This window comes from Pogona vitticeps, chromosome 1 (genome assembly GCF_051106095.1).
Source record: "Pogona vitticeps strain Pit_001003342236 chromosome 1, PviZW2.1, whole genome shotgun sequence".
Classification (NCBI taxonomy): domain Eukaryota; kingdom Metazoa; phylum Chordata; class Lepidosauria; order Squamata; family Agamidae; genus Pogona; species Pogona vitticeps.
Window position 1 is genome coordinate 136,315,285 of NC_135783.1, and position 12,844 is coordinate 136,328,128.

At 43.8% G+C, this 12,844-nt stretch overlaps 1 protein-coding gene across 1 annotated transcript in view; it reads left to right on the plus strand.

The window, feature by feature from the left end:
* The first annotated feature begins 1,074 nt into the window (after positions 1–1,074).
* Positions 1,075–12,844, plus strand: part of LPIN1 (lipin 1) — a 97,640-nt gene continuing 85,870 nt past the window's right edge. Inside the window, exon 1 of the mRNA XM_073001631.2 lies at positions 1,075–1,224. Within this exon, the coding sequence (XP_072857732.2) occupies positions 1,165–1,224 (60 nt within the window). The 5' untranslated portion in view covers positions 1,075–1,164. The remainder of the gene's footprint in view (positions 1,225–12,844) is intronic.

The following is a 12,844-nucleotide window of genomic DNA, read 5'->3' on the forward strand; positions in this document are numbered from 1 at the left end:
TTTATGGCCACCTCCATTGTCTCCCTGTCCTCCACCCTGTCAGTCTCCAGAGAGGTAAAACAACTTGTTTCTTCCTTCCATTGGATTTGGCACTCCTTTCAGCAGCCTCCCCCCCCCCCCGGCACAATACTGGTAGGGACATTCACAGGCCAATGGTTCAAATTAAATCAGATTCAGTATTGAATTAAAATAAACAACCCCCTCCCAGCTGTTTAAAATAACAGTTTTTGCACTTTCCACGCCAAAAAAAAATGCATGCTGTGTCTTGTAAATGGATATTTTTAAATTATTTAAAACCTGCTTAACCCAATTCAAACTTATTGGAGGGGGGGGGTAAATGTAACTGGGCTCTTAAATCCCTGGATTCTAACAGATCAAGAAAAAGAGTTGTAGGGCAATGCTGGTGTGATGCCAGTAGCAAGCACATTCATTTGCATAAGGCAAGGCTTGTCTTCTCTAATCTTTCCTATTTATCATCCTTTATTAGTTGCATATATATCCCTCGTTTCCTCCATTGAGCTCAAAGTGGCAGATGCCGTTTTTTTCTACTTCTTTCTTTATCCTCACAACAGTCCTTGACAGGCTGAGAGGGTGGCTAATTCAGGGTCATCCAGTGAGTTCCATAGCTTAGGTGGAACTTGAACTCAGATCTCCCAAGTCCTAGTCCGGCACTCTAACTACTGTACCACACTGGTTCTCTCCCCCACCTATTGCAGACCCTATCAATCTGCAGAACAGTATGACATGGGGTGCTCTGAGCTGTGGTACGTAAAACAGATCTGAAAAAGCTGTGTGTAAGCTCTTTGCATTTATGCAAAGCCACTCTAGCGATTCAACTCTGACTTCATCTTCACTCCAGATTCGTCATTCTGAATCTTCAAACCAAAATAACATCTTGATGGAAGCTGTTCTCCTTGTGTACATCAACATTGCTTTCAGGGAGGTTTATGATTTAACTGGGATACTTGAGGAGTCAGTTGCAAAGCCAGCCTGCATCGTCTTATTGAGCTCATGTTTCTCGTCCTGGCTGAAGTTCCCAGAACTTGAGCAGGCTAAATTAGCAAGCAAACAAGATCACTGGGAAATTATGTTCTCTGGATCTTTGTTGTCAACAACGCAACTCCTTTAAGGTAGCATTTTTGTTTCTGGAAGGAGCTCAAACCAATGGAGGAAAGAGACCATCTCAAGATGTCGTCGGAAGATACCGAGTCGCCGTGGTCCTGGGTAAGGCTTTTTAGCCTATAGCTGCAGAAAGCAGAGGGTGAATTAAGAGGAGAATTTTGCTTGCCCTTTCATTTGCTCATGTTTCTATTGGCTGTCTTCTCTCTTCGGACTGAACACAGGGTAAAAATAACACTTAAAATGCAGGGGGAGGGAACAATACAGCTTTATAACATTGCCCATCCTTTGGTTTGGATACAGGTGAAAATACTTTTGGGCTTTCTTTAAACATAATCTGTGCTGTTTTTCCACCATACAAACCTGGCCGTTAACAAGTTTAGTAGTATTCCCCTTCTCCTTCCCCTTGCTTGGCCAGAGTTAATGTGAGACTGATTGTAGAAAAACCACTGAGCTAAGATGTATACTACATCGATTACAAGGACAGAAGAATAGTAGGCTATGCCTGTGACAGCTCATCCCAAGTAAAACTTGTTAGTCTTAACAGTGTCACAAGACTCATTGTTGAACTTTCTACAGTACTGCACAGTTCTCTTGATGTTCTCCACCTCTGTGTACCTGCATAATTTTTTAAAAAAGCAATAGTAATATATAGCATGGACACCGTGAGCCACCTTCTAATTCTGATTTCTCTCCTCTTTAACTTTGCACCAGGGTTTTGCAGATGGTAGATTGGGAAGATTCTCCTGGAGATTTGAAGTTGATTGGCAAAAATTTCAGATCTCCATTGTCGTAACAATAGCAGTGTCTGGAAAGCAAAGCTAGACACGTCCTGTAAATTAAGATTTTAAAAAAAAAGTCTTGAGGAGGCAACTGAGTAGATTTTTGTCTGAGCTGACATACCTGCGTGATTTTGGTACTGATCCCAAACCTCCGAGCTAAGCATGAAATAAATGTGGTTAAAGGGTTCCAGAAAACTTTTGTTTTCATTTCATTTTGATTTTGACTTTGTTGTACAGGCCCCGGGAACAGCTGTACATCGTGTAGTTGGCTTGGCATTTCACTCCGTTTGTTTTTATGAAAACTTTCTAACATTTGCAGATTTCTTCATAAATCTGAGGGAAAGAATTTGAGTTTTGAAAAATCAGAATATGTGTGTGTTGTGGGGGGGAAGGAGGAATGAAACACGCAAATTGTTCCATCCTTGTTTAGTTTGGGTCTCTGCAACTCGGTGCCCTCCGGATAGTTTGCGCTTTGCTGTTGTTATGGGACTTCAAGTAGCTTCCAATGTACGACAATACTAATAGGGTTTTGAAGGTTTGTGGGATGTTCAAGGAGTGGTTGAACCCCTCCCCTCATGAGTTTCCGTGGCTGAATGGGGATTTGAACCCAGGCCTCCTTTGTTAGAGTCAATGTATGTGAGATTTCCTTCTTCCCTGAACCTCATACAAGCCTAGAATCAGCACTATCAAATCTGGTTAAGTTTCCAGCTGTCAAAGACAAGCTGGAAAGTGTTTTCCACTGTGTTTGGGTCCAGGGTTCAGCATTGTAAGTGTGGACCTTAGCAAGACTTTATTGTATTTTGCTAGGGATGTAAACTGCCCTGCAACCCAGTCCATGCCTGAATAAGGGCATATGGCTGGGTGCCCAACACACACGTGCCCTTTCAGTGACACCCTCTCCCTGATCCTTGTCTCGGTCTGTGATGGCATTTGGGTATTTCCAGATCTCCATGAAAAACCATATGCCCATGAATGGGGAAAGGCAAACGGTTATTTGGGTGGGTGGGTTGGCTGGCTGGCTACAGAGTACTATTAATTGTATGTGTGTGTAGATGTTTAGCAAAAAAATACACAGGAAGATTGTGCTTCTGCCCACAGGCCTCCTTTGAGGAATGGTTCAAAGGCCAGCAGGTAACGGCATCTGCATGTTCACACCGAGAAGAGAAAAAGAAGGAGGAATGTCCTAGTGTTTGTGGGCAGGGGCAGGGAGTAGAAGGACAGGCTCTAGAATACTAACTGTGGCCACCACCACCCGCCCACACATACACGGCCAAAGCCCACATAAGAATGCAGGCATTCTTCTAGTCAGACACACAGAGACACACAATCCAAGCAATGCAAAGTTTAGTAAATTAAGCTGGATGAAAGCTAACTACAAGTGACGGTGCAAATCTTTCCCTTGCCCCTGCAGCTACATGGAACAGTTGGCCAAGCAGGCGCCAGTTGATACACAACATCTCGTCACTGCAGTCTGAGCCTTCCCTGTCCCCCTTCCCCCCTGTGGTTGGAGTGCTCAATGTCTACGTGGCGGGGGGGGGAAGGCAGGTTCAGCTGCCAGTCTTTCTTCTATGCTGCCAGCTGGGTCCTCCTGGATACACCTTATACAACTTTTGATTTTTGTTTCCTTGTTTGGAATTGCAGCATGTCTTTGAACACACACACACAAACGCGCACATGGCGAATTAAACACATGGATCCATAGAAAGGCCCCCATATCCTGTGACCACCTCAAAATAAATACCCCCAAATAGAGTCCTTTTTCAATACATTTGTCCAATGACAGTATACACTTCTAATACCAAGTAGGGAAGGTAAATGACTGACTGGTGTGTACCTTGACTTGAACTGTCCAATTGGTTTTGTTGGAAGTTAGCATAACTGTTCATCATCATCATCTTAGAACTGTAGAGCTTGCTTGTTCCAAGGAGTTTTATGCTCTCTCTCTCTCTCTCTCTCTCTCTCTCTCTCTCTCTCTCTCTCACACACACACACACACACACACACACACACACACACACACACAAACACACATTAGTGTTGTTAATGCGTTTTTGCATTTCTTGTTTTGTTTGTTGTATCAGAATGTGCTCTACTGTAGAGAGCAATAGTACTGCTGCTACTGCTGCTGCTACTACTAAGAATAAGAATATACAACTTTACCTGTGAGTGTGGGATGGAGAATTAACAATAAGCTCGTGACAAATGCTTTCTTAATCGTACTTGCTTCAAGGCAACTAGTGAAGCAGAGGAGACATAATGGAGTAATATGTCAGCCACAATGGGAGAAAACAACAACTTGCCATTAATGCTCATAATAGGGTGAACAAAATGTTCTGCAGATTAAAAACGTGGAGAGAAGGGGGCAGATGCAATGCTCCCTTTGAAATGTCTGTCATACTCGGCTACCAACATCAGTTTGACTCAAACACCTTGAGTAGATTTTAATCCATACTACAAAGATGTATGGGCATGTTTTAAAGGACGTCTATGACAGCCAATGGTACGGACGCTTGCAGTGAGACTCAGATAAAAAACAACGCAGAAGCTTCTGAATTACACTTATTCATCTCACTTACGCTTCTGGAATGGCTGTTACGCAATCATGTGGCTCATTTTAAACACCAGCGCCACTCCTGGGCTTCTTGATTTTCACTCTGGCCCAGGAAGAAGGCAGAGGCATTTCAAACTGGGCATAAAATATCAGGGGTGAATTAAAGGACACTGTGAAGCTGTGCTGAATCATAGTCTCCAATGCATGTCTCTCCCGTGGGTGAATTGGCTTCCCCCAACCAGGTGCCCTCCACAGTGTCAGACAACAATTCCCATCGCCCCCCCGCTAGCTATCCCACATATACCAAACCTGCTCTGTCATGAGAACTAGAGTCTATAACAATACACATAAATAAATGGAAATCTGGAAGAAGTTTCTTTTGGCTCCTAGTATCTCCTAGCCGGTTGTCTGTTGAGAGGGGCCAAATAATAAGAATAATAAAATCAGTTCTCAAAATGGGTGGATACGCCTGTTCACTTCCTTTGGTCCTTTGCTCACAAACAAGTTCTGTTTATTTTGTGTTGGAGAAAGATTTGCTAAAAAAATAAATCTTCATGCCAGGACAGGGCAAATTCAGGGATGCTCTTAAGTGTCAGTCACATGAGACAAAAAATTAACAAAAAAACTAAATAATGGTTGCCCCTGAAAGGAATCCCAGGGCTTATCCTGCCTCATGTTGTGGCTAGCTCTCATCTCCGTGACTGGCCATCATTCAGTTTCTCTCCTGGCCTTGAAATCTACTTAATACAATCTTCTGCTTCTTTTGCTTACCAAAAAATGCCCATTTGCATTGCTTTACTGCTATGGGGGTACTTGCTTGTCTTCTAGTGAAGGCCCAGCCATTGCATTCTGAACTGTTTAAAAAGAAACCTGGTAAAAGGACCGTGTTGGGTACACCCCACATTCATCACAAGATTGCTTTCATTGTTCTTATGCCTCTTCCCAATGCTTCTGTAAAAATATGTAAAATATGTAAATACAGATGTACGTATAAACAGAGAAGCTACCTGTACTGTATAAACACACAACATGTGTTTCATAGGAATCACATTTGCAGCTTCTGGATGAGTTTAAAAAACATTTCTGATGTTGCTACTTTTCCTCTGGAGGCGTTGGTATCGGAGGGCACAGGAAATTGGCCCGCCTAAGAAGCTCAAATTGCATCCTTTGAGAGAGAAGCTCTTTGCCGGTTTTAACACAATGAGATGCTTTGCAAGTTCAAATCCATCATCCGGGGGGGGGGGATAATGGCTGGGGGAGTGAGCGGTCAGCTCAGTCCAGGCTCAGTCAGGTGACACCATGGCAGGTGATCCTGTCCTCAGTTCCTGTTGCTTCAGCTGTGATGAATGCAGCTCCTACGATGGATCAGTAAATCCCCTACTTAAGAATGCATGGGGGTGGATTCTGGCTTTGGTCCAGTAATGCCAAATTAAAGTAGCACATGTAAAGCCATAGCAGGCCTGACAAAAGAGGGGGTGGTGGTGAGTTTCTGTGTCCCAAAATGGTTTTAACAGTTGGAAGCCAAGCCACACATTGTATTCTGGATGGAGCAGTGGGACTGCGGGCGCCATTTTGTGTCCCAGGGAACCAGACAATGAACTTTGGGAAGAGAGGGCAAGTTTCACCGTGACGTCCAAACAGTCTTGGGTGCCTACAAGTTTAAATGGGGTGGGTAGGCAAAAGTCTGTTACTTAAAAAGGGGGGGGTATAGAATACGAATAACAGTGGGCAAAATCCTGTGCAGTGCACAAAATGATGTGGCGTAAACTGGTGGCATCATCAGCTGGCACCAGTAACATTCAGTTTAAATTGATTAAGCTTCCTATCCCCCGGTTTTAGGCTCTGAGGCTCCCTTGGGCTCCCTTTTGTCCTGGGGAAGGCTTTGGGGGCCTTGGGAAGAAGAGAGGGAACTTTAAAAAAATTAAAAATCACTGCCAGATTGCTTTCGCTAGTTGTTCCCCTGCTATCAGCAATCCGGCAGACATGTTTGGTTTTTAAAGCCCTCCACTTTAGTCCCAAAACTCCCAGAGGCTTCCCCAGGACAAAAAGAGAGCCCTGGAGACACTTGGAATCTACAATTGAGCGACAGGGAAATTTAAATTCATTTCATAAATTCCAGGTTACCAGCACCAGCTCATACCAAATGTAGGTTCTCTGCAACCGACATTTGAACCCATAAGCAGGTTCAAACATGTTTATGAGTGATCTGGCCATTCTCACCAGATTACTCATAAACAGGTTCAAACCCACCCATAAACTCAAACATAGGTTGCAGTGGCGGGGGACGGGGGGAATGACATGTCATAGAAATGCTCCTTCTAGTTATAAGACTGATCATTAAGTGAATGGTCCTGGAGTACCGGTCTTCATAAAGCAGAACACGGGATTTGAAACACAGACTTCCCTCCAGACACTGCCTTCTGTAAAATTTAACACATGACTGTGTATACAGACCTAAGCAAGTATGCTGGCGAGGACCACATTTCTTAGGCGGTTTCTCGCCTACAGCCACTTCTTAAGAAACTGAGAAGAAACAAAACACCCAAACTCACATTGGATATAATTCCAAAATGATAATACCAAGTGGAAGAAGAAGGAACATGGGAAGACATACCGCCCACCCTCCAGGTTTATTTTCTCTCTCATGGTTTAACTCTACACCTACAGTTACCTGGTAGTTTTGGAAAGCAAGGCTAGATGAGCCAACTTTTGAAATTGATAGGGATTAGATTTTGGAACTCATCCCCAAGGTCTTATGGTTCTGATACCCTGGCTGAAATCTAGTAGTACGGAGCAACTAGAGTAGGCCCACTGAATCAATGGAACTTACAGAGGGGTTGACTCATCACTAATTTTTGATAGCTGCCCTATACAGAAGAACCTAAGGGCCAGTGAGACTATTCATCCCATGAATCCTTGAGGCTTTCTTGGGGAGCTTTGCCCCTCCTAGGCCCCACTGGAACAAATTCTTCCTTCTTGAAAGGCTTCTTGAGATGACAGAAACCATGTGTAGATAAACTGCTCTGTGGATGTTTATTTATTTATTTTAAACTGTAGTTCCCAGAATTCTGCCTGGGGAGAACTCTGGGCAAATTCTGGGAGTTTCAGTCCAAAAGCATCCAGAAGTCCCATCTCTAAAAATTAGTTTGCTTTTTCTGGTCCTTGGTCTTCACCACTTCCGTAGGGGCACCCTTTGAAGGCTGATCTCTCATAATTGCCTTAGTTGCCATCCTGCAAAATGAACATGTTTTCAGCTCTGACTATGGGCTATACCAAATGCCTGTGTCTGGCCTTGGGGAAACTATAAAACTGTGCTCCAACCTGTACGTTGGAGATCTTCAAATGGTTCTAGAATAATGTGTCAGAAAATGAGACCAATAACTGAACTGATGGCGGCTTGTTTGCTATTCATTTCAAGAGTGGGCAAGTTGCTGATAGCTGAGTGAGTCCCTGCAATTCAGGGAAGTAGCAAAAAAGGGGGTGTGAGGAGGGCTTGGACGCAAGTGGGGACGATCACGGGATTGCCCCATGGAAGAGGCAGTCAAGTGGTTATTAATAGATGTTTGGCAGACATGCTATACCGATATTTAATGAGGCTCCAGCAATGATGTCAGATCAGGTTTCTTATTGGATTCCAGTGAGGCACGCCCAGTGGGTAACAGGTGAAAAAGGAAGGAGGTGCAACTCTTCGCCTTGGGTACTCACTGTTGTTGTACTTGGCAAGATTCCAGCCTAATTCTATGCTTGTTTTCTCAGAAAGAGATTTCACTGAGTTTAATGGGACTCCAGACCAAGACAGTCAGAAAATCTAGTAGAAATCAGTTATAAGGACCACATGAAGCGCATTGACCAACCTCGATACATCTCAAGGTGGAATAAGCTCTTCCTAAGGAGAGATGTATGAAAACACAGAGATGTATACAGTAAATATCACAAGTGGTTTAATCACAGCTGAAGATTGTGTATCTCTACCCAGAAGTATGTCCAATGGAATTCAGGGGGCCAAACGTGGGTGCATTACCCCTAGGAAATGTAACTTTTATTTTCTCAGCTCAGCTAATTTGTTCCTCGGGGAAGATGCCATACATTGCAATTCACATTAAGAAAAGCTTGCTGTACATGTTGACCCTTCCGTCAAACACACCCACCCCACCTCTGTCATCAGCCATCTTTGGCAGCCTCCCAGGAGCGGGAACAACCGGCTGTTGTGATTGCCTGATTAAGACTGGAAAACAAGGAAGTCGCCAGGAATGTAGCACATCCGGCAAACAGGTGGGCCATCACCATTTGTTTTTGTATTGTAATGCCATGCAAATGGGTGACTGTCATAGATAAGCACCGAATTTTAATGCTGTCCACAACATAGTATTTGTGCATGCCTCTGTGTGTGTATCTGTCGTGTTCTGTCACGAAGGGTGTTCCAGACTTCTGGCCTCTTTGCATTTTATTTATTTATTTATTTGATTTGTATCCCGCCCATCTGGTCTATGCGACCACTCTGAGTGGCTTCCAATATAATACAAATAATTCATAAAAACATATAGTTACATATAGTTGCATTCTAAGGGGTTAAAGGGATGTGGTGGTGCTGCGGGCTAAACCTCAGAAGCCTATGCTGCAAGGTCAGAAGACCAAGCAGTCGTAAGATCGAATCCACGCGACAGAGTGAGTGCCCGTCGCTTGTCCCAGCTCCCGCCAACCTAGCGGTTCGAAAGCATGCAAATGCGAGTAGATTAATAGGGATCACCTCGGTGGGAAGGTAACAGCGTTCCGTGTCTAAGTCGCACTGGCCATGTGACCACGGAAGATTGTCTTCGGACAAAACGCTGGCTCTATGGCTTGGAAACGGGGATGAGCACCGCCCCCTAGAGTCGAACACGACTGGACAAAAATTGTCAAGGGGAACCTTTACCTTTACCTAAGGGGTTAAAACAGAGTGAAATGATTTTACCTGGCAAGACTATGTGGGGTTATGTGGGATAGTGGAGGGAGGGTTTGTGGGATCATTTCGATTAGCAGGGATGGCGGTGGCCTTTGATACAGCCTGGAAGCTTCTATGTGTCCCTCAGGGAGGGAGTCCAGGCAATGCTCTTTCTCCTGTTGTAGTCCATTGGATTTCATGAGGCTTCTTTTCTTTATAAACTTGTGTCCTCTTGCATTTTCTTGTACTTTGCTTCTGAACTGATCAGCGCTCCTTCAGTGGCTTCCCTTTTAAGCCACAGTGGTGTTGGAAATGTTCATGAGCGCTGCGAAGGGGGAACCTATTCACAGCAGAATGGGCTCACTTGTCATTCTCTTGGTCGGCCACAAAGTTTAAATGCACCCACGGCCACCCTGCAAGATTCCTGAGGAGCTCTATGTACAGTATGTCTCAATAAGGCTCAGAAAAAAAGGGGGGGGGGGAAGCATTCCTTACTAATGATGGATCTCACAGGTTGTTTTTGTTTTGTTTTGCTTTTGAGGTGTGGAAAATCACCACTTCCTCACGGCATACTGCAGATAATGTTACGTCAGGATATCTACTGGTGTGTCCCATCTCTATATATGAACCAGGAGCATAATAAAATCGTTGCCCTGAGTACTGGGATAAAGGGTGCATTTTTCAGCTCATAATATGTTCCTACGATCCCTCCCCATCATTACTTTCTAGGAGGCAGCTGTGTCTGTTGGTCACAGCAAAAACAACAAGTCTGACGGTACCTTGAAGACGTAACAGATTTCCTTTAGGATACGCTTTTTTGGGGGGGGGTTTGATCACTTCTGTGTTCTGTTATTCTGTTTAGCATTTTGGGTAGCTTGATCTGGAATAGCCAATTAAGAGCTTTATCGGAAACCCACTCCTGATGGAGATTTTAAAAGGCTAGAGTTGGTTATATGATATGAATTGACACCGTCGCCTGCATTCTTGGACTTTCTTTGAGAGTGTGGCTATAAGGGGGTTTGTCATGGTGTGACCCCTTATCCTCCAGGATTTATCATAATACAGTTGGAGGGATGGTGAGAAACTTTCCCACCTTTCACTTTTCTTTATTATCACAAGATGATGGGACCGGGAGTCCATGCGGCCTCCCCACACCCATGTCCCCCTGAGTAGCCCAGCAGTTCTTAAATTCTAACAGCTTAGGCAATCATTGCCCTATTAGACTGGGCTGGCGGTACATCAGCTGATGTATTTTGGAGCCTGAATGGATTATATCTATATTTAGCTGAGAAGCACAGCAGTAAACGCTTAATAACACTGTGCTGAACTGAAAAGAAAAAGATACTGATTATAATTCAGTCTACCTTCTGATAACATAGCTCTCCTCCTCTGAATGGTTTCCAGACTCATTTGCTAGGGGACTAATGGCGCATTGGAGGCTTTATCATGGAGGACCAGATGGACTTCTCATGGCAAGTGCTCCATTGCTCTTGGGCGCACGAATGACACCCAACCCTGCATGCCTTACCAAGCTTTGCTCTGGTCTGGTAAAACTGCTGATTAAGGCTTCCCTCCTGGCTCTGCGGATGGTGTGAGGTCTGTGCAGAGTGCTGTGAAGACTGAGCTGCCAGGCCATAATTTTGGAGATGGTCTGTTCTCATGGCTTATTGTGCACCAACTCAAAGACGGCCTAGGGGCAGTGTTTGGAAGGTTTTCTTTTGAATAAGTAATCTATTAACTGACACTCTGAAATTTCCTAGGAAAGTTATGTATTACCAGCACTCGTGCGCCTTAAAGACTAACACACTGTATTAGGCGTAAGCAGGTATTGGAGCAGCAGGTTTTTTTTTTACTGTCAACAAAGGGCAGCAAACTGTTGCATAACTGCACCCAGGAGACCTGAGTGTTCTCGAACGGGGAGCCATTTGCCTCTCTGCCTCAGGGAAGAAGAAGAAAAATCTTGGCCCCGCCCTGCTGACAATGTGGCTGCAATGGAGAAATGATACAGTGCATGACTGAGAGAGTGAAGGGATCAGGAAGACTCTGGTTCAAATGCCGTCTCTGTCACCTATTCACTAGAGGGGTGTAGGTGAGTCACCCTCTTCCAGACATCTGAGTGCAACATGGGGATAATAATAGCCATCTACCTTCCAAGGTTGTCATGCAGCTGGCCGTCAGATGATATATGTGAATGACTGTGACCCCACAAGAAGCCCTGAGCTAATTATTATTTGTAGACCCAGGCAGGTGGCAAAAACAAGAGGCTCCATCAAGCCTTATATGGTTGGTAGGTGAGCTAGCAGTTATGTTGACATACTTCGCCCCCTGCATAAAGCCTGGGCTGATGTGGCTGGCAGGCTGGAGGGGTGAGTGGGCACAGGGGAACCATTGGTAGCCACATTCCCTCTGGTGGTCATTTTCTCTCTTACGTGTTTGAGCTTTGAAGTAGCGATGAACTCATCTGTCTAATTTCTCTTTCTCATTTTCCCTAGTAGGGTCTGTTCCATCTCGCGAAGGCTTTCACGGCCGGCATCTAATGGTTGTTGTGGGTTTTTCGGAACACGGCCAAAGACCCTGAAAAACCCACAACAACCATCTGTTCCATCTCATTTCCACCTCTGTTTGTGAATCACGCACAAACACCTATACACATTTGCTTCCTTTCAATGGCATTTTCTTATGTGCAACTGAATTTCAGTGGAAATGGCTACAAAACATTTAAAGTAAGCAACCTTCAGCTTTAATCCAGAGGCCACCAACCTGTTGCCCATTAGCTACATAAGGCATCCCAGGGGTTTAAATGCAGCACCTATAAAGTTCCCTGGCAGACACTGGCTTTCCTCTTCATGCAGGCCTTCTTTCTGTGACTGGTCACCTAGGCTGTTTTTTGAAAAAGGCTATTGTCTTTCTGTAGTTTTTAATGTCTTTTAAATACTGTTTTTATTTACAAATTTTAATACCTGTCTTTAATTCTTTATAAATCTTGCAATCATTTATATATATATATATATAGTTTCTTTTAATGCTATAAACTGCCTTGGATCTTTTTAGGAGAAAAGTGACATATAAGTATTTAAAATAAATAAATAATAAATTAAAAAATATATAAATTTGAAATGCCCTTTCATGTTCTCCAGGGGATGTGGCAGAAATACTGCCATGTTTCGAAGGGGTTCCAGTGCTCATCTCCAAACTCAAATTCAAACAAAATGATCACAAGATTGCACCGGGGGGGGGGGATGTTCTAGGTCAAAACTAGACATGTAACATTTCTGAACATTTCCTTTTTTTTCCTGGAAAACACACACACATTTTCCCTCCCCAATTTTTTTCTGGAAATTTCACACATTGAGAAAGAACCTAAATGCGTAAAGTCTTAGAAGGTGTTTATGTTATGTACTTTGAATACCATGTCATAAACATATTATTTATCATTGTAAAAGAACATATTCCGCACTCCATATTTTTTTT